Genomic DNA, 25,594 nt, shown 5'->3' with positions numbered 1-25,594 from the left:
AAGTACATGAAGCCTTGTACCTGTCTATATCCTGAAGCATTATCCGTACCTTTCTGGGTACGGAAATCCTCTGCACTGACAAAACTCCCTCTACTTGTTCTATTTCCGACCCGCTGTTGGGTTTGCTTTCATTGAATTGTCGATCTTGTGGTCAATGCCTTGCTCGTAACTCTGTTTTGTCGCTGCAATCAGTGTGTTCCTCTGGCGAGTCCGCTCCTCGGTTTCCTGCCCTTATTGAGTACACATTTCTTTGTGGTAATATAGGTGTATGGGCTGGACAAAGGCTTCGTGCATGCATGCCCCAATCTTTATCCACTGGCTCGTTTCCCCCAGGCAACCTTGCCTGGGTACTGTATCGAGTCCTGGTGGCTGGCACCAAGTCAGGTAACCCATACAACGAAGGTACGTAAGGCCAGGCTGGTCGGAGGTTGGTGTAACGCACACGGAATGGTCAGAATGTCAGCTGCCTAGCCAGGTAGTGAGTGAGTGTATAGCATATACTCTGTACAGCAGTCGCCTCGCGTCAACAACATCTCCCAGAGGTCTACTGTGGCTTCGGAACTATCCATGGAGCCAGCCAGCTGCGGTCCTGCGTTTCTACCCAGACTATCTGTGACCTAGGAATGTGTTTATGGTCGGTCGTATCATCTCTTAGACTTCTGGCTCATAAGGCACATCGCAAAGAGCGCTAACACAGTCCTCGTAAAGACTCGCAGAGTTTTCTCTAGTGAAGTATTGTCGAAATAGCACTGCTTTTACAATCAATTCCTGGGGATCTTTTCTCCTTTCCGCGGTGGCATCTGACAGGAATCGAGCGAGTGGGCGAGAGCTTCAGATGTGCCCCAGGGATACCAGCCCGCGAGCCTTCCCGCGACCATGGCTTCCATGACATGACTCTGGTATCAGTAGCCAAAACGGCCTTGAGGCATCATGATACGAGGCCCTTGCGACCAGAATACACGCTGTCTCGAAACCCTGAATTCCGCGTGAGGCTGCAGTGTGAACAACTAATCCTCTGAACGACTGTCGCTCGGACAGAAGTAGTTGTCCGGCTGCATGGGGAGGAGAGGAAGCTGCATACAGTAGTGTAGCGTGGGTGGGAAGGAATTGAGGTTCCTGATCCTGGTTACCGCAGAAAGAAAACGCCGAACAGGCGGTGGCCGGCCTGGTCGGAGGCCCAGACATAGTACAAATATTCACACTTAGGATGGGGTGGGTTGATCTAGGGCCCTCTTTCTGTGGATCTGGCTTCGTGTGAGGCATGTGTCTTCTCATGCTGGCTGTCAACTGGATTTGAGCGACGTGTGAATCGATGAAGTGCTGCCTTATTCCAGCAAGCCCAAAAACTGGGTTCCGTGCCGCAACGAGCTCAGAATGACGGTATGGGGTGTAAGAGAGTGGCATGACATTGCTTTCCAATCGACGTTTACTCCCGTGACTGCTCCCGTTTGCCCTCGCGCCATTCACTGACTTCGTTAAGGCAGCTGGCAGTCATTCGGTATGCTACAAAGATACATATACACCCCTGTACATCGGCACTATGTACAGGTACCCGATGAAGAACAGCCTCACCAAGTCAGGCTGAGGAATGGCCTGCCACGGCAACTTAGCACTGCGCTTTTTCCAATTGCTTTGCCAACCCCACGATCCAGTCTCTAGCCTGCAGCTGTCCTTTCGACAAGGAGTCAAGGACGAGAAAAGTCCCGCACCCGGGCAGGAAAATGATTCGCTCAACAATCCATTTCAAGCGTCGAGGGGATGGCGTCGGAAACAGTTGCGGGAGATTATGCAGAGGTCGGTTTTGCACTAACGTTTGCTACCTTGCAGCTCCATGCATGGCAACGTCCAATCACCTGGGGCAATTACAATCAACCAAAATTTTCTGGTCTGGAGACGTCGTTTTGGCAAAGCCTGCGGCGCATGACCGGGGGGTGAGGGGGGTGGAGGCCACTCTCTCTGGTCTGCAATGGGAGCATCCCGCCCCCTCTGCGGACCACACACCCATGTTCGTTCTGGTGCTTTTAGCCTTCCGCCCGGTGGTTGTGGAGCTCTGATTGCCTCGGATGGCCTTCGGTCGCAAGCTCGTAGGCTCGCAATTCCGGCTTTGCCCTCGGTCACGCGAGGACCTGTGATAGGAGATATCACTGTTCCTCCGAGCCGATGGCCGAGCTTGTTTGCTTATCATCTTCACGATGCTGATTGCTCTGTTACAAAAAGAGGCCCCCAGCCGGCCTGGACTCGGCGCCGAGCCGTTGCGTCCGCGGTCATCTTCCGGTACGGCGTCGACTATTGTTCATAGTCCCTTGTTGTGCCTCAATCACGGTCACCCGTGGTAATCAACGGCTCGCAAAATTCCAGTTGACCATAGGCTCACTCGGGTAGGTACGGATACTGTAATACTATTCGCGATTTCCACCATCAACAGCGCAGCATTCTCCACCGCGATCCGGAACCTCCTAGCCGAGCAAGAGCTTTGTCACAGTCTGACGTTCTCCTCAGGCTTCCAAGCAACTCTTCACGCGCTCCCCCCCCCCTTGTGATTCCCATCTCCATGTCACCGTAAACACCGTGTTCGTTTTGATCGCACCGTAAATTTGCACTGTTAGTCGGACTGTGCCTAGAATCGCTCTCAAACTTTCCTGCGGGTCCGGATTTCCAGGGTTCCAACTGGGCGGTGAAGCAACTTTTTTACGGCTCACCACCAAAATTCTGCCCCGCCATCGCCATCTCAAGGCGCAATTTGGGATTCTGCCACTAATTGCGTCCATCGGCGGTATTGAAGCAACCTACACTCAGCGAATCAACCACATAGCACACGTACAAATATTGAGATCGATAGGCAAGATGGGCGTCACCAACAAGAAGACCCTGACCAAGACGCGGAGGAAGACAAGGTAAGCATCCGGCAGAAAAAGCAGATTGACGAACCTCACGCCCGTCAGACTAACACATCGCGGATAGGGATGTTGATCAAATAAAGTCCGACATGCGATCAGCGAGGCACCTGCAGATATTCAAGAACACCAAGGCAAAGGAAGATCTTCCCGGGTTGGGACAGCATTACTGCATCGAATGTGCTAAGTGGTTTGAGACTGAGGTCAGCCTCGTCGGCCACCGCAGAGGCAAGCCTCACAAGCGCAGGTTCGTCGACTAAATACAATGCCTGGGGCACCCGGCTTCGTGAATCTGTCGGGCAACGACTGACCTCCGCCTAGAGTTAAGCAGCTGAAGGAGGAACCTTACACCCAAAAGGACGCCGAGGCTGCTATTGGTCTCCGAACGGACAACAAGGGCGCCAATAACGACGGCCCCGAGAAGGCCCTCGACCAGGAAATTGAGATGGAGACTTGAGTCCTGTTCTTTGGCCCACAGGTCTACCGTGGCTCGAGAGTAGACACTAGATGATACCCTTTCACAACGACATAATGAACTGGTCTTGATATCATCCCCCTGCTCGTCAGCTCAGGAGGGGAGGGTGGACGGGACTGGCACCTCCGAATACCAGAGGGCAAGGAAGGTAAAGGCCTGCCTTTGGAGAACATGTGGCAGCCGGATCTTGTAAAAAGGATTTCACCGAAGTCCACGGCCGCGAGGTCTGACCAGTCCGCTACCCCGGCCTCTTTGTGTCTCGGTACCTCCACGGCCTCCTGCGCGGCCCCGCGTTGTCCCACCGCGGGTGGCCGGCGCAGGCACGCGTGACCCTTTTGTAGTAGGGGTCTTATATCTCGGGGTCGACTTGGAGGAGGCAGGTGGGTTTTCGACGAAAGAAACATCCGTAGTCCTATTGTCGGTTAGAAGGATGCTGCCGGAGCCTCCGATTTAAAGATGGGATGGTCATAGATACATAAAAGTCGTTTCGCCGTCATTCTCGGGGGCGGTCTTCTCTTGTGCACGAGGAATTCCTGGTAAAGTCCACGTTAGCTTTCTCAGCTTCCATTATACCATTCAATGCCCGGTTTCCGTACCTATGCCTGTGTTTACGTTCGACTCTTCATGCTGCTTTGCGCGCCGGAAAGACTCTGCAACAGGACCCTGAAGAGGGGGGCAGTCAGCATGAGCTTGATGTCGGGGTGACGGGAAACCGTACATACCTCCTGAAAGTCGACGCAAAAGGCGTTCATGTTCAGACCATACAGAAAGCTTGCAAACGACTCGCTGAAACGGGCCAAGCTCTCATGCATCAGCTGAAAATGCATCATGTTGGCCTCGAGGTCGGCGACGGCGTCCGAAAGCTCGGCGAAGGCCGGCTCGAAGGTGTTTAGAGGGAAAGACTCGCCGCCGCCATGGACGCTGTCACGGGCAGATTCGCGAAAAGAGGATCGCGACGATGGGCGCAGTGGCGTCGTCGGGCGCATCGGTGTTGTGGGACGTGAGTTGCGCGTACGTGAGGTCGATCGCTTGTTGCTGGAGTCGAGATCGTACTTGTAGTTGTGGTCGGCCATTGTGACGCCGCAAAGGGGTGCTCATGAAGGGGGCGAAGCAAGCCTGTGCCGTTAATACTCGGACAACGAAGAAATTTCGGAAGCCCTTTGTGTAGTTAGATATCTAGTATGAGGTTGCCGTGAAAGTCGTAGTCTGGCCTGGAGCATCAAATGGCAGTGCATCAATATCAACAAACCCAGCGAGCGCACGCCTGTCGGTCCTTTTTTTTTTTTTTTAGGGGGTCTGGACGCCCCCGCATTCAGGTTCAAACTACGCGTCTACCTTCAGCTGTTGTTCATCACACACTACACACAAAGTTCCCATGTGTCACTGCCACTCAGCACGTGCTAACAGGGGATTGGACAGTGTAAATAACGCCTGTAATCACTAAAGACCCCCCCTGGTGAGGTAGGAGGTTCGGTCAATAAGATGACACAAAACCAGGTTCCCCAGGTGGTGATCGGTCCCTGTCTCCCTTATCGATTTCTTGCGTTCACTAGTATGTCGCGTGGATACTGCACCTGCTATTTTAAGCTGCGAGTGATGCGGTTCAGAACTCCTGGCTCAGTCCCCAGTGGTTGCCGGTTCGCAAGTTAGGGACTCGAATACGACGTATCGCACTCGTTTCCCAGTCCTTTCCCTTTTGGTCTTTTCATTGGCGAAAAGACAGCAAGTCGCTTTTCACAGCAAAGCTACGCCCTACCCCTCCTCCCTCACCCATTATCCCTTCCGCTCATCCCCCCCCCCCCCAAATTGACTCCCACCCTCGCGACATCCCACTTTCGAAGCCACAACAAGACCAGATTCACATAGCTGCTTTCCCCCATTCCCTGTTAGGAACTTGTAGCTCCTACGGCTATCTGTTCACGGACCCTACCCGGTACCCTAGGACTGCGACAAGCCCGCGATTTCATTCCTCGATTCCGCGGTGCGCTCCCGGATCGCTCGGAGATTTGTATTGCAGCGAAATCCACGGGGCACTTGTGACAGCCCTCGGTCCTTGCGAAGGTGCGGTTGTCGTCAGTGTCGTTGGTCGTCCAAGCCTCCCTCCTCTCGTTGCAGCGCAGCCTGTCATTCCACACCCCCTGTGGCTGTCCTCCCCAATAATCCGAAGCCCAAGCTGTCTCCGCTGCGTTGCCCGCCCACTCGCTCTATTCGTCATCCTTGAGGAAAGGCCAGTCACTCACACACCACACTGTGCTTTGTGTCAACCGACGATCCCGTTGCCCTCAAGCCAAGTCCTCCTCCCCAACCTCGAACTGTGCTTTTGCGTCTCTAAGTTGGCACTCCTTAGCCACCACCAGCCATCTTGCCAGACTACAGACTTGTGCATCCATCCGCGAGTTTCCCCCGGCCTTTAAACCCCTGCTTGTCACTTTGCGCCCACCTCGTATGTCCTTTCACACGCTGCCAGCTGTTTTTTCAACGTCTTACAATTTGGGATGACCCTGCTGACCTGCCCAGGACTCCATACTGGCACCACCAAATCAATTCCCAGGCATTAACTGACGTAGTCGACTGATGCCGGTCAGTTTGAAATCGCAAACTTCGGCTTTGCCTCGACTTTTCACTCTCCCACAAAGGTCAACCCGTTCCATCTTGAGGAGCCGTCTTGCCCAACTACCCTTGACTTCACAGACCGTACGGCAATCCTTGGTCAGACCGAGCGTCCGGAGATTCAGCTGCCCCTCCACGTCAAACTTCAGACGATTCCACTCACCTGCTTCACGACAGTTGCCGGACTCCTCCAACCCCAGGGCCCCACGTGTCTTGCTTCAATCTCGAATCGACTTTGTTATCTACTCCTTCGCTGTCGCCTTCGTGTGTCTCTGTGGTGTGTTGTATCAACAGCCCGCTGACTCCAACGTCGCTGCCATTGCCGGTACCGAGACTCAATCGACGATTCACTCATCAGCCACCATGGCAACGGAAGCACCCCCTGGAAGACCGGGAAACCTCACCCCGGAACAGGAGGAGAAGCTGCGCCAGCTATGGAGCCTGATTCTGTCTTTGGGAGAAGATCCAAACACCACTACCGCAGATAGCGCATCTGCCAGCATAGCCCCGAGCGAGACCTCGGCTGTCGAAAAGGGCGAGAAGCCTAAGAAGAAGCGCGTCTCACTTTTCAGTCGCAAGGACAAGAAAGAAGCTGGATCAGCAAACTCTTCGGCTTCTGTCCAGACTACCATCAAGGAAGATGGCGATGACAAGTATGGCCAGACTAAGCAGTTTCAGGAGGCCTTGGCCAACCAAAGTCCCGAGGCTCTGCGCGCCACAATTTGGGCCATGGTCAAGCATGACCACCCGGATGCCCTTGCGCTGCGCTTTCTGAGAGCGCGCAAGTGGGATGTTGAGAAGGCCTTTGTCATGATGATCTCCACCATGAACTGGAGATTAACAGAGATGAAGGTTGACGAGGAAATCATGAGGACTGGCGAGGCTGGTGCTTTGGAAGCTTCGAGGAGCTCGGATGCCAACGTAAAGAAACTCGGTGAGGATTTCATGGCCCAAGCCCGGTCAGGCAAGACCTTCATTCACGGCCTCGACAAGGCAGGACGGCCAATCTGCCAGGTCAGAGTACGAATGCACAGGCAAGGAGAACAATGCGAGGAGAGCCTCGAGAAGTACACTGTCTTCTTGATTGAGACAGCGCGGATGGTGTTGGCTTCTCCCGTGGACACTGCTGTAGGAAGTCCCTGCGCGCCCCTGATCTAACGCATGCTAATAAGTTACAGACGATTGTCTTTGATATGACCGGCTTCTCCATGGCAAACATGGTAAGTAATTCGGATGTGTTTCGGAGGTACCATGTGTGGTACAACTTGCTTGGTAAAACAACACTAACCATCCGCTCAGGACTACACCCCCGTCAAGTTCATGATCAAGTGCTTCGAGGCCAACTACCCTGAATCTCTTGGAGCTGTCCTCGTTCACCGTGCTCCTTGGGTCTTTCAAGGTTTGCATCTTCTTCGATGGGGCAGGCGAGATCACAGCTAACACTGGACAGGAATCTGGAAGATCATCAAGGGCTGGCTCGACCCGGTCGTTGCAGCCAAGGTTCACTTCACCAATAACGTTAAGGAGATGTCGGAGTTCATTGATCCGGGGCACATTCTCAAGGAGCTCGACGGCCAGGAGGATTGGGACTACAAGTATGTGGAGCCGGTCGCCGGAGAGAACGACAAGATGAGGGACACTGCAACACGAGATGCACTGGTGTCTGGCCGAGAAGAGCTCATCCATCAGTATGAAGAGACGACCCTGCAATGGATCAAGGGGGCCGGGACGGACAAGGAGCCTGCCATTAAGACCCAGCGCGAGGAGCTTGCCCGCAAGCTGAGAGATGACTACTGGAAGCTGGACCCGTACATCCGCGCCAAGTGCTTCCTGGACCGGACTGGCGTCATCCAGGAGGGTGGGAAGATCGATATGTATTCTAAGGGAGCCCCCACGCTTCAGTCTGCCAACGGCGCGCCCAAGGTCGATACCTCGGCTGATGATGTAGACTAGAAACAGCCGCAACAGTCATAGACATAAACACAGGTCATGAGAAAGAACTGGGTTTACAAAAGCCATGATCCGTTATATAATGGGATTTGGCGTCCCCGCTACCGGATTGAAGTGGGGTGTCGAATATGCCACGATTGGTTCTTTTTACATCTTGGACTTGATATCCTCAAAAAGGGCCTTAAGCTTATCCATGTCAGTCTGCTGCTGGGGCCAGCCGACGCCCAGACCCTCTGTCTCATTGGGCTTTGGGATCTGAGAGAGGCGTTAGCACGAGAGCGTGAGCTGCCGCAGAGGAAAGCTACCATGTGAAAGTGAACCTGTGAGGAGTCAGTCAGTGAAGGGGGCGAGTGAAGAGGGCGAAGGCTTACGTGGTCAACGACTTGGTGAGCGATGCGGCCATTGTTCTGGAGGATGTTGTAATCCGTAGCGCCAGTCGCGGCAACGAGCTTCTTCACAACAGGCTAAAGGCGTGTTAGAAGAAAGGAGGAGGCTGAGATAGATATCCTTGCAGGGACCTACGAGAATTTCGCCGAGGTGCTCGTCGGGAATATCAGATAGCTTGGCGCCGTGGTGCTTGGGGATGACCAGCTGCGGGGATGGTCTTGGTCAATGATGGAACAGCCGCGCGGGCGTCCTTGAACAAGGCGTAAGGCCTGACGGGAGCGACTTACAGCATGACCACGGCTGAGGGGGTTGATATCGAGAAAAGCCAGTGTCTTATCGCTCTCAAAGAGCTTGAAGCAAGGAATATCACCTGTTACAGCGGTCAGTTCTTGGGGAGTTCGGAGATGTTAGAATGACGGGGGGGGGGCAGAATATGACGAACCCTTGATGATCTTGCAAAAGATGCACGAAGCCAAACTGGAAGTCATGGTCTCGATGTGTGGTTACGAGGCTTCGAATGGAAAACAATACAGGCCAGAGTGACGCGCAATTGGTAGATAGAGAGGATGAAATGATTCAATCAATTGTGTAGGTATTGTTGCGAAATGCGGAGGGCACACGCAGCGGGGGGGGATAGGGAAGCTGAAGGAGCTTGTGTGGGGCGCTGCAGCCAACCGTTTGAAGGCAAAGAATTTGCAGGTACTTAAGTAGCAAAACAGTGGTAAGATTTTGGAGTGGGACCTCCTATCGAACTCACCTCTTGCCTTTTACCAGATGTGACCGTTGGATGGCCCAACAGACTCCATTCCATCAATCTTTGGCACACTCTCATCTGGAGCTTCCAGGTTCGAAACTTTTTGATTCCAAATTTTTAGATCCGCATTCGACTGAGACGAGTTGGGTTTTTGCTTCTGCACGGGTTTTAGGGTGCGCATCGCCAACATCGCATTGCAAGAGTGTCAATAGTGTACGTCCTCAACATGTGGTTTCGCAGTGTTTGCTGTCATGGCCGCGGCGCATCTGTGAGTTGTGGGCCCTGACTCCTAGCACCACTGTCGTCATACCCCTCTATCCGTTCCGGGCCCCAGATCCCTTTTTCCAGCCACCCCCACCTTGGAATGAGACTTGTAGTAAACCCCAGGCGAGGCTCTCCCAAGCTACCCGTCGTGCCGACTTCTCTCTTTCTCGTGTGACGTTTCGTCCTTTGCCGCAACCTTTGTGATACCCAATACGCGCCTGGTCCGATCCTCTCATTCGGGCTCTTAGACAAGACTCAAAGGGCCATATTCAGTCCCCAAAACCTGATCACGACATCCCTTCCTTCAGCTCCTCGCGACAAGGATAGCCTCCCAACCGCATCACACTCTGATCCCACGGGTTCCTAAACCGCGATCATGACCCGATACAAGAGCACTCCCCTCTACGGTGGCGCTCTGGTCTCTGACCTGCCTGAAAAGTTCGCAGACGTCAGGTTCGTTCTCATACTATTCCCTGTCTCTTTAAACTCCCAGCCCAGCCACGCAGTTAAACACTCGGCTGACAGACAGGCTTCCCGTCGGATAGCAAACTTCGTGAGGTCCCCGACAACCAGGAGGTTTGGATCGACTCGGACGGCTTCACGAGCATCATCTTTGACATCACGGAGCGCGTCGGCCCAGCAGGGAGCAGCCCCGAGATTGACGGACGCGCCATGACGACCCATCTCGAGGAGCTCGTCGGCGAAGATATCGACACCGTCAAGGTGTGGAACACGACCGAGACATCGTTCTCAAGGCTCAGGTGCGTGAAATCCTATAGCATCGTTTCTTTTTGGTTCCCGTCGCGAACTTCGTCCGACACTTGTCAGGACACATATCCGAGACGCCCGAGTGAGACATGAGAAGCTAACCGAAGACAACCGGCAGCCCCGACGTTCCCGCTTACACCCTTATCGCGACCCAGACCCCCCATGCCCAGTCCGGCTCCAAGTCCGGTTCGTCGGCCCCCGACTTCACGGCCATCATCCTGACATTGCTCCGCCTCGAGAAGGAGTCAACCGACATCCTCGTTACCATCAACGTGCCGCATATCAAGGGCGAGTACGATGAGGCCGACGTCGACCTCGAGCTTGGCAAGCAGGGCAAACTCATTGGTGATGCCGTTGAGTACGCTGCTCGCATTTGGGAGACCTTCAAGGTCAAGGACTGGACGCTGTTCCAAGAGGTTTAAGGGCGGCAATGGGCAAGGGTATTCGCTTGGCCTACCTGAAAGCTCTGCAAAGTGTTGAAATGATGACACCGCGCGAGATGCTGCGAACAGACGACTGGGTTGATGGTTACTGTCCGTTCCACTTGTACAGGCGTTCGGGGCGGCTGGGACTTTTTTGCACGCGAAGTGGACGATTGGACTTGGGTATGATAAATGAGAGCGAGGTCAGGTCACAATCTACTTGATCCCGCCCGGGACTGTTCATGTTTCGACGATGAATTAGGATTTGTGAAGCAACGTCCGATTCTGCGCTCCCAACTCCAGTGAAGCGAGCCCCGGAGAAGTCACCAATTACAACGTTAAATCGACAAGACAAGAGTCAAGCTTGGTTATACTCGTTTCCGAAGTTGGTGCCAACTGGTTTTCTGAATCAGGGGTTGCTCGGTTGCTCCCACCCCGCTTCGCCCATCTCTCTCCAATAATTTTCATCACCTCTTTCTGCTGGCTCTTTGGGTGTTCCTGCTTGACAAGCTTCATCTGTTCCTTGAAAAACTGCTGGTACTCGGACGGCTTGCCTGTCGCCCTGGGTATAGGCTTCGTCTGCTTCAGCAGAGCCTTGCAGGAGCCGCAGCGATGGCGCTCTGGGTTGATGCTCTTGGAGTGGCGCTTGTACTCGAGCCCGCACTCGGTGCACTCCCAGACGTACTTATAGTCGATCTGATAAGTATGTTTGGTCGTCACGTCGATGCCGCGGTCGCCAAACCGCTGCGAGCACTTGACCGCCCAGGCCTTGAACTCCTTGCCGTGCGGATTACCCGTGATGCCGTTGATCATGAAGTTGGCCAGGTGGCAGAACTCATGAGCAACGACGTTGAGTAGGCGGTGCTCGTCATCGATAACCTTTTCTGCGAGCTCTATGGAGGCATGATGCCGGTCTGTGACGTACTTTTCGGTTCCGTCGGGCAGTTTGCTGCGTACTTTCTCACGTCTCCAATTGGCCCTGCCCGCCGTGGTGTTGAGCTTGGCCGACCAGTTGATTGTGATGCCTCCTGTAGACTCGGCCAAAGCATGAAGCCTGCCCTGTGTGATGGTGTCATCAAGTTCTCGTAGGAAGTCCCGGGCCAGTTCATGTTTTCTCTGCTCGAACGCCTTCTTGTTTTCCCTTTGTTTAGCACTTTCTGTTCGGCCTGCTCTAGCTTTAGCCGGGCTTTTTGCAGGGCTTTTCTGCGCCGAGGGCAAGATCAACTTCTTCGGGGAGTGTTCCTCATTCCATTCGTTCACAAACTCTTGGCTCCAAAACAAATCCATACTCGGCCTGTGCGGTGTCTTTGGGATGCCGGGGAACTTCTTGGGAGACAACGACGGCCTGGTAGATTGCCTGGGCGGTGTCGACGGCGGCTCGATTGGTGACACATCGTCTTTGGACTCTGTGCTGTGTTTCCTGGATTCTGTGTTCGCGCTGTGGTGAGACTGTCAGTAAGTCCCAAATGATGGTAAGTTGGTGTTTCTCACATGTCTAGCCGACTAAGAGCGTCGGTCACACCGTCGGTCAAATCAACGACATATTTTGGCCCTCCGAAATCCGAGCCAAGACACAGTTCGGCGGCTCGCGTTTTCGCAGAATCTTGTTGCCGGGCCTTTACATCTTTCAACGGATCATGTTTCGGCAGGTCAGTGCCTAGGGATGGGTTTAGGAACCTCGAGGGGGCTTTCAGCGTCGGTGCTGCTTCCAATTGAGGACGGTTTTGCGACGTCGGCTTCTCACGCCCTGGGAGAGTTGGGTTCTCGTCCTCGTCAAATTCCGACTGTGAATCCCCAAAGAACTCAGAGATATCAGCCTCAGTAATCTCCGTCTGCTCGTCGGTGTTGTCCCCGGATTCGTCATCCACCTCCCGCGACGAGAGGTCCGTAGGTGTCGCACCTCGACTCCTCACGCGCAACTCGCGAAGGCTCATCTCCGGAGATTTCCTGGTCTTGGCCGGTAAATCGAATAGGTTCCGTCCTTCGTTACTCCCAGAGGCCCCAAGCGGTTTCAGTAAGGCGTTATCAGTCTTTGCACCGAGCTTGCGGCGCCGTATTACGGTCGATGGCGCAGTGCCGGAACCCCCCGGTTGTTTAGGCCCGCAAGACTTCCGCGTCGACACGTTCCAGCGAACAGCCTCCTCTTCGAGCTGTCTCGACGGGGAGACATCGTCATCGTTTCTGCTTGTCGTATCTTGTGATGGTGCTTTGGTGGCCCGGCGAATTTGTTTACTTCTCAGGAGGACAACATCCAGATCGGGAAACTCCTCTTCGCTTGATGAGGCAAAATCGACGTATCCGGCCATGGCGAGGCTGTCTCGGCGCAAATGCTGTTATAAGTATCGGCATGAGCCTACTTCAAGCTCGTAAGCGGCTAAGATGCGCAAGAGAACAGTGTAGGGCCGTTACGGTAGGTAGATCACCTCAGCATTGTGATTGCTTGTGTTGCGAGGGGCAACCGTCAACCAACATCCCGTTTTCCGGGTGAGTTACCAATTGGGTTAGTATGTTTGACAAAAGAAAAAAGATTGGATAGGCCCGGTTCCGCATCACATGACCTTGAGTCAACCCAAGGCACGCATTCGGCTCAACCAGCTTACTTCAAAAATCTCACAAAACCCCCCTTCGCAAACCTTAAAATCTCACAAGTCACAGCACTGTATTGACAGATTGGATTACTTCTGTCGGCTCGTCGGTGCAGCGCGTAGGTGCCAACTAACTGTCCGGCGACGCTTTCAAACAACGGCTCGGACCAAGAACGGCCGCAGTCAGGAGTCATTGACTGACAGGCACTGGGACCCCTTGTGAAGAATGTTAAGAAGCTAAAGCTTGATACATAAGAAACTGCAGAGCCCTTGTCATGAGGTGATCTAACGCCCCACGGCCAGAAAGAACTTCTGCTGCTCTAGAGTTTCGAACGGACGGTACATCGTAAAGGGGGGCAGGCGTTTGGGTTAACTATCGGCGGGAGAAGGTGACAGTTGAAGGGACGTGGGATGTGATTCGGGGAAGAGTGACCCAAAAAACGCCGGACGCTGGGTCTTTCAGATGATCGGCACGCACAGATTGTATTCTTCTGGTCCCAAAGGAGCATTACGATGTACACTGTGCAGTACTCTGTGAAGTCGATGCTGGCTTTGTAAAGGCTGTATAGAATCCCGTACTGCGGCAGCAAGTGAGGATGTCGCCGGCCTACCTCGGAATGACAAGTTGCTTGTGAGACGGGAAGGCTAGTAGGGTCTGAGACGATGCTCCCCGTCATCAGTGTAGAGACCCCTTTTGGTGTTCATTCGATAGCGTAGACGCGCGGTCCGAGAAACTACTTACAAGACCTACACTGACACAACGCAATGTGTCCCCAACAAAGAAAGGAAGGGCATGCTGGTTCTGTTTTTGTTTGACGCCGGCTGGACAAAGGAAAAAGAAAGGGTACGTGCTCCTGGACGTCGATGACAAAACGAGATGTTCAAACCAGCCGAGAGGAACCCATCGAGCCGTTATCCGAGGCGCCACCAAAGCCACTAGTCAACTTCGAACAGACAACAAGCCATTCCGACTCCCATATGCTATTGAAACCCACGGCTTCGATTATTGGTTTCGCTGTTTGTTTGGTCTGGCTCAGGCGTAATGGTGTGATTGCAGACTAAAATGAAATCTTGAAATGTTGATACACAGGCCAAATAGGCAGTGCCAACAACGGAGCGGGTCGTAGTGTTATGCCTCGCGGTAACAACAAGCCATAATTCCAGGCCATTTGCCCGCCAACCATCAATGGTGGAGTGCGATGGACTAAATAGATAAAAACATGTCCGCTTGACCATAAAGTACTACGAACGGGCTGGCTTTGGCCATCCGTCCTCGACCAAGTAAGAGGGATGCGACACCCAGAAAACGACTCTCAGGGGAACTCGGTCCACATCGGGTCTCTGTCCTGGACGGATGCAAGTAGCGTAGAAAACTGCAGACAGATCGAGATTGTTCAGCCAAGGCGGTGGGTGGAGCGATGTCCTCTCCGCTGACAAAGTGGGAGGCAGAAGAGCGTCGACGTGTGTATGACGGCATCAATCACCAGCCAAAGTTCGGGTAGTACACGTACTCGATAGCGAACGGAGTATCCGTACATAGTACGGATAATCAGGAAAGAAATAACAGAGGGGCGGGGACGGCGGCCTCTAAATCCTGATTTACTTGTTCTAAGCCGGTACCTGCATAAAATAACGTATCCACATCGAGTTCATGTTCACAGTGCTGATTATTAGCGTAGCATTCTGTCTAATGGCATTTTTATTCACGAAAAAAGATGGGATGCAGACAGACACCCTAAGCCCTTCCTTGCTTGTAGTGTCTTTTATTAGCTTCATAATCTCTCCCCCACTCTTGTCCCCTTTCCTTCCTCCTCTACCTGTATGCCCCAAACAGACTGGAGCTCCTCGAAATCTCCGGGCCCTCCCTCCTTGGCCTTTGGTCGCTACCTAAGGTACCTTAGGTGGGTAGGTAACCTTGGTAGGAAGGTGATGCAAATCGGGCGGATTGGCTGGCAGTTGCCAAAGCAGTCCAAAGCATCGCTCCCTCAACAACCTATGATGTACAACAAGGAGTAGTAACAGTGGGAACTGCTTGCCATTACTGCTGCATCTGGTCACCAACACAACTTCTACTATGAGTACAGATGATTCTTTTTTTCCCCTTCCCCTCTTCTTTTCCCCTTTCCCGAAATTGGAGCGTTCCGAAAATAACATGCGGGTCCTTGGGGTGCCAAGCAATGGATCCCGCTCAAGATACCTCGTACACAAGTTGGGTTTTGCACATTGTGATGATGGAAACCGTTAGGTGGGGCCCATCAAGGTCAAGCGTGATGATGGAAACATATCGATCAACGATCCCGCCGCCTTTTGAACCTGTTCTGAGTTCAAATAGAGGCAAGGTGGGAAGTCCGTGAAAGTGTCCCGTGCTACGACGCGCTGAAGTGTCGAGTGATTAATGACGTGGCACCTGAAGCAGACTAAGGCTATGAGACGCAGGCCACAAACTGCCTGCCCGCGAATTCGACAATCCATCATCGCGTCGGGACTAACATGGTGTTGTCTGATTCAAGGCCTTTGTGCTATTGTTGATCATGTCCTAGTGTTGCTGATCCTGCCCTGTGCGCTTGCTTTGCCGGCCACCAGCACGCCGCGCCGTTTGTGTGAGTTAGATACGGATACTGCAAGGTGTGCTGAGAGTTGAGAGTGGCAAACCCGGTGCACACTTTTAGTGGTGACAGCGTGTCTGAGAACTTGGCAGCCCGTCGACACGAATTGTGCCGAAGCTCCATTTCATAAACTCGCACCAAACAGCGGTCGTTATTGCTGCCGGTCGTATCGTGCCGTAGTTCCCTCCCTTGTCAATTGTGAGTTGGTGGCTGGGGGCGAGGTTGGTGAGACCGAGTGTCACGAAACGTACTGCCCGCTCCCATTAGGCACCCTGTGGCTCCGCAACAGACCGATCCGATCTCCCCTCCCACTAAAGGCGTGCCGAATTAGTTCTGCCGCTGCTTCTGCCTGCAGACTATACACGTGTAACTGACAGCTCGAGGGTCAAAACGTCCAACGGCCAACTCAATTCCACAGAGACGAAGAAACCCTGGTATCCGTTGGGCTGATCTCGGCCATGGAGGCAGAGCGAGTCCGCCGGTATGCAGCTGCAGTGCATGGCATGCGTAGTGCAGCGTAGCGCAGCGCAGCGCAGCGCAGCGTCTTGTCAAGTCAAGACAAAGGCTGGCACGCTGGCTAGCCGACCCACGACCTATGCAAATGTTTGTATTGCTTCTTCAGGCTTTTCCCTCTGCTTTCCAGTGTCTCCAGTGTCTAGGGCGAGAGGTTAAACGACAACGACTGCATCACAGCGCCACACAGCGGGTATTAAGGGTACGGATAGCGATGATAGGGGAAACAGCACAGCAGTCATAAGGATGGAAGTTACGAGTTGAGGTAAAGCAAGAATGACTAGGGCATCTAAAGGCGGTGCAGCTGCGACAGGCATGGCGGGCGATAGTGAGAAAAAAGGACCTGACCAATGGCCAAACACCAGGTTTTCCGCGACGAGACGAACCCACCAGCACTTCGCCACTCTCGGTACCCCCAGGCCCCGATCGTGTTCCGCAAGTACCGGAACGCCCGGCCTGCTCTGAGAGCTCAGGACCTCCTTTACGAATCACTGAAATAGCTGCCAGCCAATGAACAGGGCAGGGAACAAACGGGAGATGGTGGAGACGCTGATGGATCACCCTGCTACAGACCTATGGCGACCGGAGATAACGAAAAACACCTGAAGACAGACGTGTTAAGTGTGTAATGCCAGGCAGCAAGAAACACCGGCGTTCGCAGGGGTGTGGAGTGCCAAAGTGCGAGGCAGCCCGCCAGCCAGTTACTGCATACACTTCCTTCGCAGACTCATCTCTGCTGCAGCTCGGAAACGAGGAGCTCTGAGAGGAGCCCCTGAAAAGGTGTGAGATTGGGCACTGGTCATTGGACCAGCAGCCAGATGAATCCAAGCCGCAGAAGGCACTTTGCTGGGCGACCGAGTCAGTTGCTGAAGGGATGGGAGGGGAATCAGACAATCGACAATGACGGCAAAGCATAAATGCGAGAAGCTGATCGAGTTAAATCAAGACTACCTACCGAAATGCGAGTCGGTGTCTGACGGTGCCAGTGGTTGGACGGCACCCATTTGCCCAATGGATGTTGAACTGTCGTGGTAAATTATTTCTTCTGCGGCCTGGAAAGGTTGGCATCCCATAACCACCTATCCAATGAAGCCACGCTATGGAGCAGGAAAGGAAGAAACAAGAAAAAGGAGTAACCGAACCTTACGTCCAATAAGAGGGTAGTTGTTGTCCACTTGGCACTGCCAATGTCAGTCAACCCCAAATGAGCAAGAGACTCACAGCTCTTGCCAGCAGGTCGGTGGCCTGCCGTTACAAACTCCTTGTCGACTGTCTCAAAATGCCCCTCTCCATTTTAGTTTTCCAGGGAGGTCGCCCGGTAAACTGCACAACGCACCAAGTACGTATACAGTGTGTAAACTTATCTTCCCACTTGCTTGTGTGTCTATCCACCTAGCTGGTATCCACAGACACGACGTACCAAACGTTGACCCCGGCTCCTTGCCCAAATGGGCCTGAATGTTCTTCGTCTGACCAGTCAACATGCAGAAGTGCATTTCGCACAGCCACTCCTTTTGGAGTTATGTCCCGGAGAGAGACAGAGAGAGAGAGAGAGAGAGCGCGTGTGTATGTGTACATTGTGCGTGTGGAAGGGGGGGAAACCGCATTTCCAGACGCGTTCCATTCGCAGCCGGGCACTTCCTTGGACAATGTGAGATCGGCCCTGGACGATATGGTGGTAGTGCATCCAACTCCCTCCCGCTGTGCACCTGCTGCTGCCGCCGCCGCCACCACCACCACCACTACCACAACCACCAGGCCAGGCTGGCTAGTGTACCAATCCCTGTCCTGAATATCCTGCTTGCTGCAGGTGTGCTCATGTCTCTCCCCCCCGTTGCTTTCTGTCCTGGTTTTAGGGAAGAACAACCAGACTCAGAAGCACATCGGCAGGCCATTTGCTGTGGTAGGGAAACAAAAAAGGAGACAGACAGGCTTTGGCTCTTGGAATCTCTCCGCCCGCTCTTCCCGCATTGCCAGCCTCCGCCTCCTCTCCCCGTCGTTGGTGAAAAGCGAACAATTCTGGTCTCCTTATTCGTCCCCCTTCCGCCTCGCACCTATCCTGCTTATCCCTTAACCGCCTTCGATCCTTCCCCCTTTTTGTGGCGTAGGCGTGAAGATACCTACAGACAGGCAGGCCTTAGCTCACCTCTCCCTCCCCCGTAGCACCCGCTACCACCAGTGTCTACCACCCACCTCTCCATCTCACCTTTTTCTCCTTTTTACTTCCTTCCACACATCGTAACCGGTTCGCACCTTCCACAAACCGCGTTCCGTCACCCCTTTTTTTTTTCTTCCTCTTTCTGCTACACCTGTATCTTAATTCACCACACTCGTTTGCGAGACGGTCTACGCAGGCAGTCGCGAGACCAGAACGGGCAAGAGAAAAGGAGAAGGAAGAAAACATCACACCAACTCGAGTCAATCGCTTCGTCTTCTTCTCTTGAGAGTCGGATTGCTGCAAAAGCAGTGTGAGTGCTTTGCTTCGTCGAGCAACGCCTTGCCGCGCACTTCACCTTAGGAGTCGGCGCTGTATTCCTCCACCTCTTTGGTTTGGTTCAGTATTTCGACTCAACAATCACCAAGCCAACTACGCAAGCATTTTGCTGCCGCAGCCGCGCCCTCTTCCTCGCTAGAAAGAGTCGAGACTTCCACGCCACCGAGCCACTACGACGGTCTTCGACTTTGCGATTTAAACAACTGTCGCTATCTACTCTCGTTGTGCCGGACACATCAGTTTGGGCTCCCCTACACAGGCCCTCTCACTGATCCCTTCACCCTCATCCACCGTGTCCTACCTGATGACTTTTGGACGGTTAGTTTACCAACCTCTTGAGGCACGACAAACACAATTCCTTGCCCTTTCTTCCCGCTCCTTCCGCCGGAAACGCCGGCCCATCATCGATCCGCGCGCCTCCATACTGACAAGACTTCTTAGATAATCGACTGCCACAATGTCGGGACACCCAGCTGGTAGTGCTGGTGGCGGTGGCCATCAGGACTACGACGATGGTTACGGTCAGCAGGGCCGCGGTCATGGAAATGGTACCCAACAGACCGATTCCTACTATCAGGATGATCAACAGTACTACGATCAGAATGGCTACGACGCACACGGCCATCCCCAGCAAGGCGCCGAAGGCTACTACGACGAGTCGTAAGTAGATTCCATGTCATCAGTCAACGTAGACTCAACACCAGTATGGCATCGCTGACCACGTTCGTGTTTAGGGGCTACTACAATGCCGATCCCAACAATGCCTACCATCAGGACGGCGGATACTACGACAACAATGAGCAGTACCAGGATGAATACTACAACAACAATGGCAACGGCAATGGCTATTACGATCAGGACTACAACCAGGGCTATGCTGGCGGACCTCGCCGACAGGGGTCCGAGGAGGATTCCGAGACCTTCAGCGACTTTACTATGCGATCCGACATGGCCAGGGCCACTGACATGGACTACTACGGCCGTGGCGACGAACGTTACAATAGCTACGACCAGGGCGGCGCTCGTGGTTTCAGGCCGCCATCTTCCCAGATCTCGTACGGGGGAAACCGTTCTTCTGGTGCTTCGACCCCGAACTACGGTATGGACTACGCCAACATGATGTCAGCTGCCTCGCGGGAACCCTACCCTGCGTGGACCTCCGACGCCCAGATTCCTCTGTCCAAAGAGGAGATTGAAGATATCTTCCTTGATCTTTGCGCTAAGTTTGGGTTCCAGCGGGATAGCATGCGCAACATGTACGATCACTTCATGATCTTGCTGGACTCGAGAGCTTCGCGCATGACTCCTAACCAGGCCCTGCTGTCTCTCCACGCCGACTATATTGGTGGTGACAATGCCAACTACCGCAAGTGGTATTTCGCCGCCCATCTGGACTTGGACGACGCCGTCGGATTTGCCAATATGAAGGGCAAGGGTTTGCGACGCAAGGCCAAGAACAAGAAGAAGAAGGGCGAAGCCGAGAACGATGCTGAAGCGCTCGAAGACCTCGAAGGCGACAACAGTCTCGAGGCTGCCGAGTACCGCTGGAAGACGCGCATGAACCGCATGTCCCAGCACGACCGTGTGCGCCAGCTTGCCCTGTACCTTCTCTGTTGGGGCGAAGCCAATCAGGTTCGCTTTATGCCTGAGTGTCTGTGCTTCATCTTCAAGTGCGCCGACGACTTCCTGAACTCCCCCGCCTGCCAGAACATGGTTGAACCTGTTGAGGAGTTCACTTTCCTGAACAATGTCATCACTCCCCTCTACCAGTTCTGCAGAGATCAGGGTTACGAAATCTCTGACGGAGTCTACGTTCGCCGAGAACGCGACCACGACAAGGTCATCGGATATGATGACTGCAACCAGCTCTTCTGGTACCCCGAGGGTATCGAGAAGATTGTTCTCGAGGACAAGTCAAAGCTTGTTGATGTTCCGCCTGCCGAACGCTATCTCAAGTTCAAAGACATCAACTGGAAAAAATGTTTCTTCAAGACATACAAGGAGACTCGATCGTGGTTCCACCTACTTGTTAACTTCAACCGTATCTGGATCATCCATCTGACCATGTTCTGGTTCTACACCTCAGCCAACGCTCCCAGCATCATTCTCGGCAACAAGTACGAACAGGAGGCCAACAACCAGCCGTCGAAAGCTCAACTGTTCTCCATCATGGGGTTTGGTGGTACCATAGCCGCGCTCATTCAGGTCTTGGCAACTTTGGCGGAGTGGGCCTACGTTCCTCGCAAATGGGCGGGTGCACAACATTTGACCAAGCGTCTGCTGTTCTTGCTTCTCATCCTGGTCATCAACGTTGCGCCATTCGTCTACGTTTTCGTCCTTCCCAACCCCAACGAGAAGATTGCCGAAATCCTGGCCATAGTCGAATTCGTCATTGCCCTCCTCACCTTCATCTTCTACTCGGTCATGCCGCTTGGTGGCCTCTTTGGAAGTTACTTGACCAAGAACTCGCGCAAGTACGTTGCCAGCCAGACGTTCACTGCCAGCTACCCTCGGCTGAAGGGCAACGACATGGCCATGTCGTACGGTCTCTGGCTTCTTGTTTTCGGCGCCAAGTTCGGAGAGTCTTATGTCTACCTGACCCTATCTTTTAGGGACCCTATCAGGTATCTTTCAATCATGAAGCTCGACTGTATGGGCGATGCCCTCTTTGGCAACATCCTTTGCAAGAACCAGCATTATGTTCTGCTGGCCTTGATGACATTCACCGACTTGATCTTCTTCTTCCTCGACACGTACCTGTGGTACGTCCTGGTCAACGCCCTCTTCTCCATTGCCAGATCCTTCTACATCGGTTCCTCGATCTTGACCCCCTGGAGGAACGTCTTTTCTCGCCTTCCGAAGCGTATCTACTCCAAGATCCTCGCTACCGGCGATATGGAGATCAAGTACAAGCCTAAGGTGTTGATCTCACAGGTCTGGAATGCTATCGTCATCTCCATGTACAGGGAGCATCTGCTGGCCATTGACCACGTCCAGAAGCTACTGTACCACCAGGTTCCTTCAGAGCAAGAGGGCAAGAGAACTTTGCGGGCACCCACCTTTTTCGTATCTCAGGAGGACCACTCTTTCAAGACCGAGTTTTTCCCAACAAACAGCGAGGCCGAGCGACGTCTGTCCTTCTTTGCTCAGTCACTTTCAACCCCCATCCCGGAGCCCGTACCAGTTGACAACATGCCAACCTTCACCGTTCTCATTCCTCACTACAGCGAGAAGATTCTCCTCTCTCTGCGTGAGATTATCCGTGAGGATGAGCCTTACTCCCGTGTCACGTTGCTGGAATACCTCAAGCAACTTCACCCCCACGAGTGGGACTGCTTTGTCAAGGACACGAAGATCCTGGCAGATGAGACATCTCAATTCAACGGAGACAACGAGAAAAACGAAAAGGACACCGCCAAAAGCAAGATTGACGATTTGCCCTTTTACTGCATCGGTTTCAAATCTTCCGCGCCTGAGTACACTCTGCGGACACGTATTTGGGCCTCACTTCGTTTCCAGACCCTCTATCGCACGATTTCCGGCTTCATGAACTATAGCAGAGCCATCAAGCTTCTGTATCGTGTGGAGAATCCAGAGGTTGTTCAGATGTTTGGTGGCAACTCCGACAAGCTGGAGCGTGAGCTTGAGCGCATGGCCCGCCGCAAATTCAAGCTTTGTGTGTCTATGCAACGTTATGCCAAGTTCAAGAAGGAAGAGATGGAGAACGCCGAGTTCTTGCTTCGCGCATACCCCGATCTCCAGATTGCCTACCTGGACGAAGAGCCCCCGCTGGCTGAAGGTGAAGAGCCCCGCTTGTACTCCGCCCTCATCGACGGGCACTCTGAGATTATGGAGAACGGCATGCGTAAGCCCAAGTTCCGCATTCAGCTCTCCGGCAACCCCATTCTGGGAGACGGCAAATCCGACAACCAAAACCACTCGCTCATCTTCTACCGCGGTGAATACATCCAGCTCATCGACGCCAATCAGGACAACTATCTGGAGGAGTGTCTGAAGATTCGATCAGTTCTGGCTGAGTTCGAGGAGATGAAGACTGAAAATGTTAGCCCCTACACCCCTGGTGTCAAGAACAAGATGATCAACCCAGTCGCTATCCTCGGTGCTCGCGAGTACATCTTCTCAGAGAACATTGGAATTCTCGGCGATGTTGCCGCCGGAAAGGAGCAAACATTTGGTACTCTCTTCGCCCGTACCCTGTCCCAAATTGGTGGCAAACTGCATTATGGACATCCCGATTTTCTCAACGGTATCTTCATGACGACCCGCGGCGGCGTCTCAAAGGCTCAGAAGGGCCTGCATCTCAATGAGGACATTTACGCCGGCATGAACGCTCTCCTCCGTGGTGGCAGGATCAAGCATTGTGAATATTACCAGTGCGGCAAGGGCCGTGACTTGGGATTTGGCTCCATTCTCAACTTCACCACCAAGATTGGTACTGGTATGGGTGAGCAGATGCTTTCCCGAGAGTACTACTACCTCGGAACTCAGCTGCCTCTGGATCGATTCCTATCCTTCTACTACGCCCATCCCGGCTTCCATCTTAACAACATGTTCATCATGCTGTCGGTCCAGATGTTCATGATTTGCCTCCTCAGCTTGGGTGCCCTTCGACATGAGACCAAATCATGCAACTACAACCGAGATGTACCTATCACCGACCCCCTCTACCCAACTGGCTGCCAGAACACGGACGCGCTCATGGACTGGGTGTACCGTTGCATCTTGTCCATTATCTTTGTGTTGTTGTTGGCCTTCGTGCCGCTCGTGGTTCAGGAGGTGACCGAGAGGGGTGTCTGGCGCGCTGCTAAGCGTCTTGCTAAGCAGTTTGGGTCGCTCTCGCCGTTTTTCGAGGTCTTTGTTTGCCAGATTTACGCCAATTCGGTGCAACAGGATCTTTCGTTTGGCGGTGCCCGGTATATCGGTACTGGACGTGGCTTTGCGACTGCCCGTATTCCCTTCGGTGTATTGTACTCCCGGTTCGCTGGCCCTTCGATTTACTTCGGGTCACGCCTTCTGATGATGCTCCTCTTCGCTACCGTCACTATTTGGCAAGGCTTGCTTGTCTACTTCTGGATCTCGCTTCTGGCCCTGGTCATCTCGCCCTTCCTGTACAACCCGCACCAGTTTGCTTGGAGCGATTTCTTCATTGACTATCGCGATTTCCTCCGGTGGCTCTCTCGCGGCAACTCGCGCTCTCACGCTTCCTCTTGGATCGCCTTTTGCCGTCTGTCCCGAACCCGTATCACAGGTTACAAGCGCAAGGCTCTCGGCGATCCATCAGCCAAGATGTCGTCTGATGTACCGCGCGCGGCCATCACCAACATGTTTTTGGGCGAGATCCTCACTCCTCTGCTTCTGGTTGCCGTTACCGTCATCCCGTACCTCTTCATCAACGCTCAGACTGGTGTCGAAGGGGCGAACAATAGCAACGTCTCAGGAGATCCGCCCAAGCGAACCAATTCTTTGATCAGAGTTGGACTTGTAGCGCTCGCCCCTATCGCAATCAACGCTGGCGTATTGTTGATGATGTTCTTCATGGCCTGCTTCATGGGACCTCTCCTCAGCATGTGCTGCAAGAAGTTTGGCAGCGTACTTGCGGCGATTGCGCACGGTCTCGCAGTGGTCATGCTGCTCGTCTTCTTCGAGGTTATGTTCCTACTTGAATCGTTCGAGTTTGCGCGAACATTGCTCGGCATGATTGCCGTCGTTGCCATCCAGCGTTTCGTCTTCAAGCTGATCATCTCACTGACCTTAACCCGTGAGATCAAGACAGACGCAGCCAACATTGCATTCTGGACGGGCAAGTGGTACTCTATGGGATGGCACTCGGTTTCGCAACCCGCCCGCGAGTTCCTTTGCAAGATCACGGAGCTGAGCATGTTTGCGGCTGACTTCGTCCTTGGCCACTTTTTGCTCTTCATCATGCTGCCGGTCATTCTTATTCCCAAGGTCGATATGCTGCACTCGATGATGCTCTTCTGGCTGCGCCCTGGGTACGTTTTAATTATATCTCGTCATCCCACTTTTGCGTATCTTTAGCAGCTGCTAACTTTTTCACAGTCGTCAAATCCGTCCGCCCATCTACTCGATGAAGCAATCTAAGCTCAGGCGCAAGCGTGTGTTCCGTTACGCCATTCTCTACTTCACCATGTTCATCCTTTTTATGGCCCTTATGATTGGACCTGCTGTCGTAGGCGACCTGATCCCCATGGACATTTTCAAACAGCTGGACACGACCAGCATCGCGCTGATTCAACCTACGAAATACAACAACGACAACACTCAGCAATCATCCAAGACCGGCACCGGAAGGGATGGTTACTCCGGAGCCTACCTCACTATGACACCAAGTTCGTCCTCATCGGCGACGGGCAATTCGGAGAGAGTGCGCTTGTTTTAAATGGTCTTGTATCATGAACGCAGATAGAGAGGGAGCAAAGCGCGACGTTGTGGACCAAGCTATCTTGGGCTGTTGGTCAGTTCTTGACGACAGCAACAGCCTGGGCCACAGTGGCAGATTTATAATGTCATTGTCAGGCGCGCCTAATGTGTTTTTGACTGTTAGCTATCCATTTCTTTCCTTTCCTTTCCTTTCTCTCCCGTTCAGGCAGGGAAGCATGGCTGGCATGGTATCACGGCTGTTTAGACCTGCAGACTAGTACATCGTCAATAGCCCAGAATAAGACTGGACGGGCGTACAATCAAGAGTAACGCTTTGAGATGAATTGCGAATCTGGCACATGTGAAAATTGTCGTGTGACTTTGGCGGAAACAAAGGTGGTTGTGTAAATCGTATCTTTCTCCCGTTTGTTTTATTCAGGCGCAAGGTTATTTGGCAGGCAGCTGGAAAG

General features: G+C 53.3%; 9 protein-coding genes across 9 annotated transcripts; 4 read left to right on the top strand and 5 right to left on the bottom strand.

Moving 5' to 3' along the window:
* Nucleotides 1-507: 507 nt before the first annotated feature.
* CDEST_10169 (uncharacterized protein) lies at nucleotides 508-1,201 on the bottom strand. The gene has a single exon (XM_062926327.1). The coding sequence runs from the start codon at nucleotides 1,183-1,185 to the stop codon at nucleotides 832-834; it is 354 nt and encodes a 117-aa protein (XP_062782378.1). The 5' UTR covers nucleotides 1,186-1,201; the 3' UTR covers nucleotides 508-831.
* Nucleotides 1,202-2,536: 1,335 nt separating this feature from the next.
* On the bottom strand, nucleotides 2,537-4,652 carry CDEST_10167 (Putative DASH complex subunit Dam1 protein). Its single transcript, XM_062926325.1, has 5 exons — nucleotides 4,092-4,652; nucleotides 3,966-4,032; nucleotides 3,845-3,902; nucleotides 2,972-3,781; nucleotides 2,537-2,902 (listed from the first exon to the last, which is right to left on the bottom strand). The coding sequence occupies exons 1-4, from the start codon at nucleotides 4,440-4,442 to the stop codon at nucleotides 3,571-3,573; spliced, it is 687 nt and encodes a 228-aa protein (XP_062782376.1). The 5' UTR covers nucleotides 4,443-4,652; the 3' UTR covers nucleotides 2,537-2,902; nucleotides 2,972-3,570.
* Nucleotides 2,845-3,351, top strand: CDEST_10168 (Putative Zinc finger C2H2-type; the record flags this gene model as incomplete). Its single annotated transcript, XM_062926326.1, has 3 exons — nucleotides 2,845-2,894; nucleotides 2,962-3,141; nucleotides 3,216-3,351. The coding sequence occupies 3 exons, from the start codon at nucleotides 2,845-2,847 to the stop codon at nucleotides 3,349-3,351; spliced, it is 366 nt and encodes a 121-aa protein (XP_062782377.1).
* Nucleotides 4,653-5,211: 559 nt separating the features above from the next.
* Nucleotides 5,212-8,003, top strand: CDEST_10166 (Putative CRAL-TRIO lipid binding domain, CRAL/TRIO domain, CRAL/TRIO domain superfamily). Its single transcript, XM_062926324.1, has 5 exons — nucleotides 5,212-5,812; nucleotides 5,887-7,107; nucleotides 7,158-7,199; nucleotides 7,279-7,378; nucleotides 7,430-8,003. The coding sequence occupies exons 2-5, from the start codon at nucleotides 5,944-5,946 to the stop codon at nucleotides 7,930-7,932; spliced, it is 1,809 nt and encodes a 602-aa protein (XP_062782375.1). The 5' UTR covers nucleotides 5,212-5,812; nucleotides 5,887-5,943; the 3' UTR covers nucleotides 7,933-8,003.
* Nucleotide 8,004: 1 nt separating this feature from the next.
* CDEST_10165 (Putative histidine triad (HIT) protein) lies at nucleotides 8,005-8,924 on the bottom strand. The gene is made up of 6 exons (XM_062926323.1): nucleotides 8,759-8,924; nucleotides 8,604-8,686; nucleotides 8,452-8,520; nucleotides 8,301-8,393; nucleotides 8,235-8,249; nucleotides 8,005-8,184 (listed from the first exon to the last, which is right to left on the bottom strand). The coding sequence occupies exons 1-6, from the start codon at nucleotides 8,802-8,804 to the stop codon at nucleotides 8,077-8,079; spliced, it is 414 nt and encodes a 137-aa protein (XP_062782374.1). The 5' UTR covers nucleotides 8,805-8,924; the 3' UTR covers nucleotides 8,005-8,076.
* Nucleotides 8,925-9,467: 543 nt separating this feature from the next.
* On the top strand, nucleotides 9,468-10,828 carry CDEST_10164 (Putative ran-interacting Mog1 protein). Its single transcript, XM_062926322.1, has 3 exons — nucleotides 9,468-9,787; nucleotides 9,880-10,095; nucleotides 10,221-10,828. The coding sequence occupies exons 1-3, from the start codon at nucleotides 9,711-9,713 to the stop codon at nucleotides 10,522-10,524; spliced, it is 597 nt and encodes a 198-aa protein (XP_062782373.1). The 5' UTR covers nucleotides 9,468-9,710; the 3' UTR covers nucleotides 10,525-10,828.
* Nucleotide 10,829: 1 nt separating this feature from the next.
* On the bottom strand, nucleotides 10,830-12,887 carry CDEST_10163 (Putative sprT-like, zinc ribbon domain, High mobility group box domain superfamily). The gene is made up of 2 exons (XM_062926321.1): nucleotides 12,016-12,887; nucleotides 10,830-11,962 (listed from the first exon to the last, which is right to left on the bottom strand). Exons 1-2 carry the CDS (start codon nucleotides 12,828-12,830, stop codon nucleotides 10,855-10,857), a joined length of 1,923 nt encoding a protein of 640 aa, XP_062782372.1. The 5' UTR covers nucleotides 12,831-12,887; the 3' UTR covers nucleotides 10,830-10,854.
* A 4,042-nt stretch (nucleotides 12,888-16,929) lies between these two features.
* CDEST_10162 (uncharacterized protein) lies at nucleotides 16,930-17,381 on the bottom strand (the record flags this gene model as incomplete). Its single annotated transcript, XM_062926320.1, has 2 exons — nucleotides 17,184-17,381; nucleotides 16,930-17,074 (listed from the first exon to the last, which is right to left on the bottom strand). Exons 1-2 carry the CDS (start codon nucleotides 17,294-17,296, stop codon nucleotides 16,930-16,932), a joined length of 258 nt encoding a protein of 85 aa, XP_062782371.1. The 5' UTR covers nucleotides 17,297-17,381.
* Nucleotides 17,382-18,310: 929 nt separating this feature from the next.
* CDEST_10161 (Putative glycosyl transferase, family 48, 1,3-beta-glucan synthase component FKS1-like, domain-1) lies at nucleotides 18,311-25,455 on the top strand. The gene is made up of 4 exons (XM_062926319.1): nucleotides 18,311-19,040; nucleotides 19,164-19,382; nucleotides 19,457-24,736; nucleotides 24,804-25,455. Exons 2-4 carry the CDS (start codon nucleotides 19,180-19,182, stop codon nucleotides 25,141-25,143), a joined length of 5,823 nt encoding a protein of 1,940 aa, XP_062782370.1. The 5' UTR covers nucleotides 18,311-19,040; nucleotides 19,164-19,179; the 3' UTR covers nucleotides 25,144-25,455.
* The last annotated feature ends 139 nt before the right edge of the window (nucleotides 25,456-25,594 follow it).

Source organism: Colletotrichum destructivum, chromosome 6, assembly GCF_034447905.1.
Source record: "Colletotrichum destructivum chromosome 6, complete sequence".
In the NCBI taxonomy this organism is placed as follows: domain Eukaryota; kingdom Fungi; phylum Ascomycota; class Sordariomycetes; order Glomerellales; family Glomerellaceae; genus Colletotrichum; species Colletotrichum destructivum.
The sequence above is the reverse complement of the archived record's forward strand: the minus strand, read 5'-3'. Positions and strand labels throughout refer to the sequence as shown.

Coding starts and splice junctions, on each gene's coding strand:
- CDEST_10169 (XM_062926327.1), bottom strand. CDS start 1,185: ATGTCTGGGCCTCCGACCAGGCCGGCCACCGCCTGTTCGGCGTTTTCT.
- CDEST_10167 (XM_062926325.1), bottom strand. CDS start 4,442: ATGGCCGACCACAACTACAAGTACGATCTCGACTCCAGCAACAAGCGA. Junction 3,903..3,965: donor GAACGTAAACACAGGCATAG/GTACGGAAACCG, acceptor GGACTTTACCAG/GAATTCCTCGTGCACAAGAG. Junction 3,782..3,844: donor GACGGCGAAACGACTTTTAT/GTATCTATGACC, acceptor AACCGACAATAG/GACTACGGATGTTTCTTTCG.
- CDEST_10166 (XM_062926324.1), top strand. CDS start 5,944: ATGCCGGTCAGTTTGAAATCGCAAACTTCGGCTTTGCCTCGACTTTTC. Junction 7,108..7,157: donor CTTCTCCCGTGGACACTGCT/GTAGGAAGTCCC, acceptor AATAAGTTACAG/ACGATTGTCTTTGATATGAC. Junction 7,200..7,278: donor GCTTCTCCATGGCAAACATG/GTAAGTAATTCG, acceptor CCATCCGCTCAG/GACTACACCCCCGTCAAGTT.
- CDEST_10165 (XM_062926323.1), bottom strand. CDS start 8,804: ATGACTTCCAGTTTGGCTTCGTGCATCTTTTGCAAGATCATCAAGG. Junction 8,687..8,758: donor CTTTTGCAAGATCATCAAGG/GTTCGTCATATT, acceptor CCGCTGTAACAG/GTGATATTCCTTGCTTCAAG. Junction 8,521..8,603: donor CCCTCAGCCGTGGTCATGCT/GTAAGTCGCTCC, acceptor CCATCCCCGCAG/CTGGTCATCCCCAAGCACCA.
- CDEST_10164 (XM_062926322.1), top strand. CDS start 9,711: ATGACCCGATACAAGAGCACTCCCCTCTACGGTGGCGCTCTGGTCTCT. Junction 9,788..9,879: donor GAAAAGTTCGCAGACGTCAG/GTTCGTTCTCAT, acceptor CCCGTCGGATAG/CAAACTTCGTGAGGTCCCCG. Junction 10,096..10,220: donor ACATCGTTCTCAAGGCTCAG/GTGCGTGAAATC, acceptor GACAACCGGCAG/CCCCGACGTTCCCGCTTACA.
- CDEST_10163 (XM_062926321.1), bottom strand. CDS start 12,830: ATGGCCGGATACGTCGATTTTGCCTCATCAAGCGAAGAGGAGTTTCCC. Junction 11,963..12,015: donor GCTCTTAGTCGGCTAGACAT/GTGAGAAACACC, acceptor GTCTCACCACAG/CGCGAACACAGAATCCAGGA.
- CDEST_10161 (XM_062926319.1), top strand. CDS start 19,180: ATGTCGGGACACCCAGCTGGTAGTGCTGGTGGCGGTGGCCATCAGGAC. Junction 19,383..19,456: donor GAAGGCTACTACGACGAGTC/GTAAGTAGATTC, acceptor GTTCGTGTTTAG/GGGCTACTACAATGCCGATC. Junction 24,737..24,803: donor CTCTTCTGGCTGCGCCCTGG/GTACGTTTTAAT, acceptor ACTTTTTCACAG/TCGTCAAATCCGTCCGCCCA.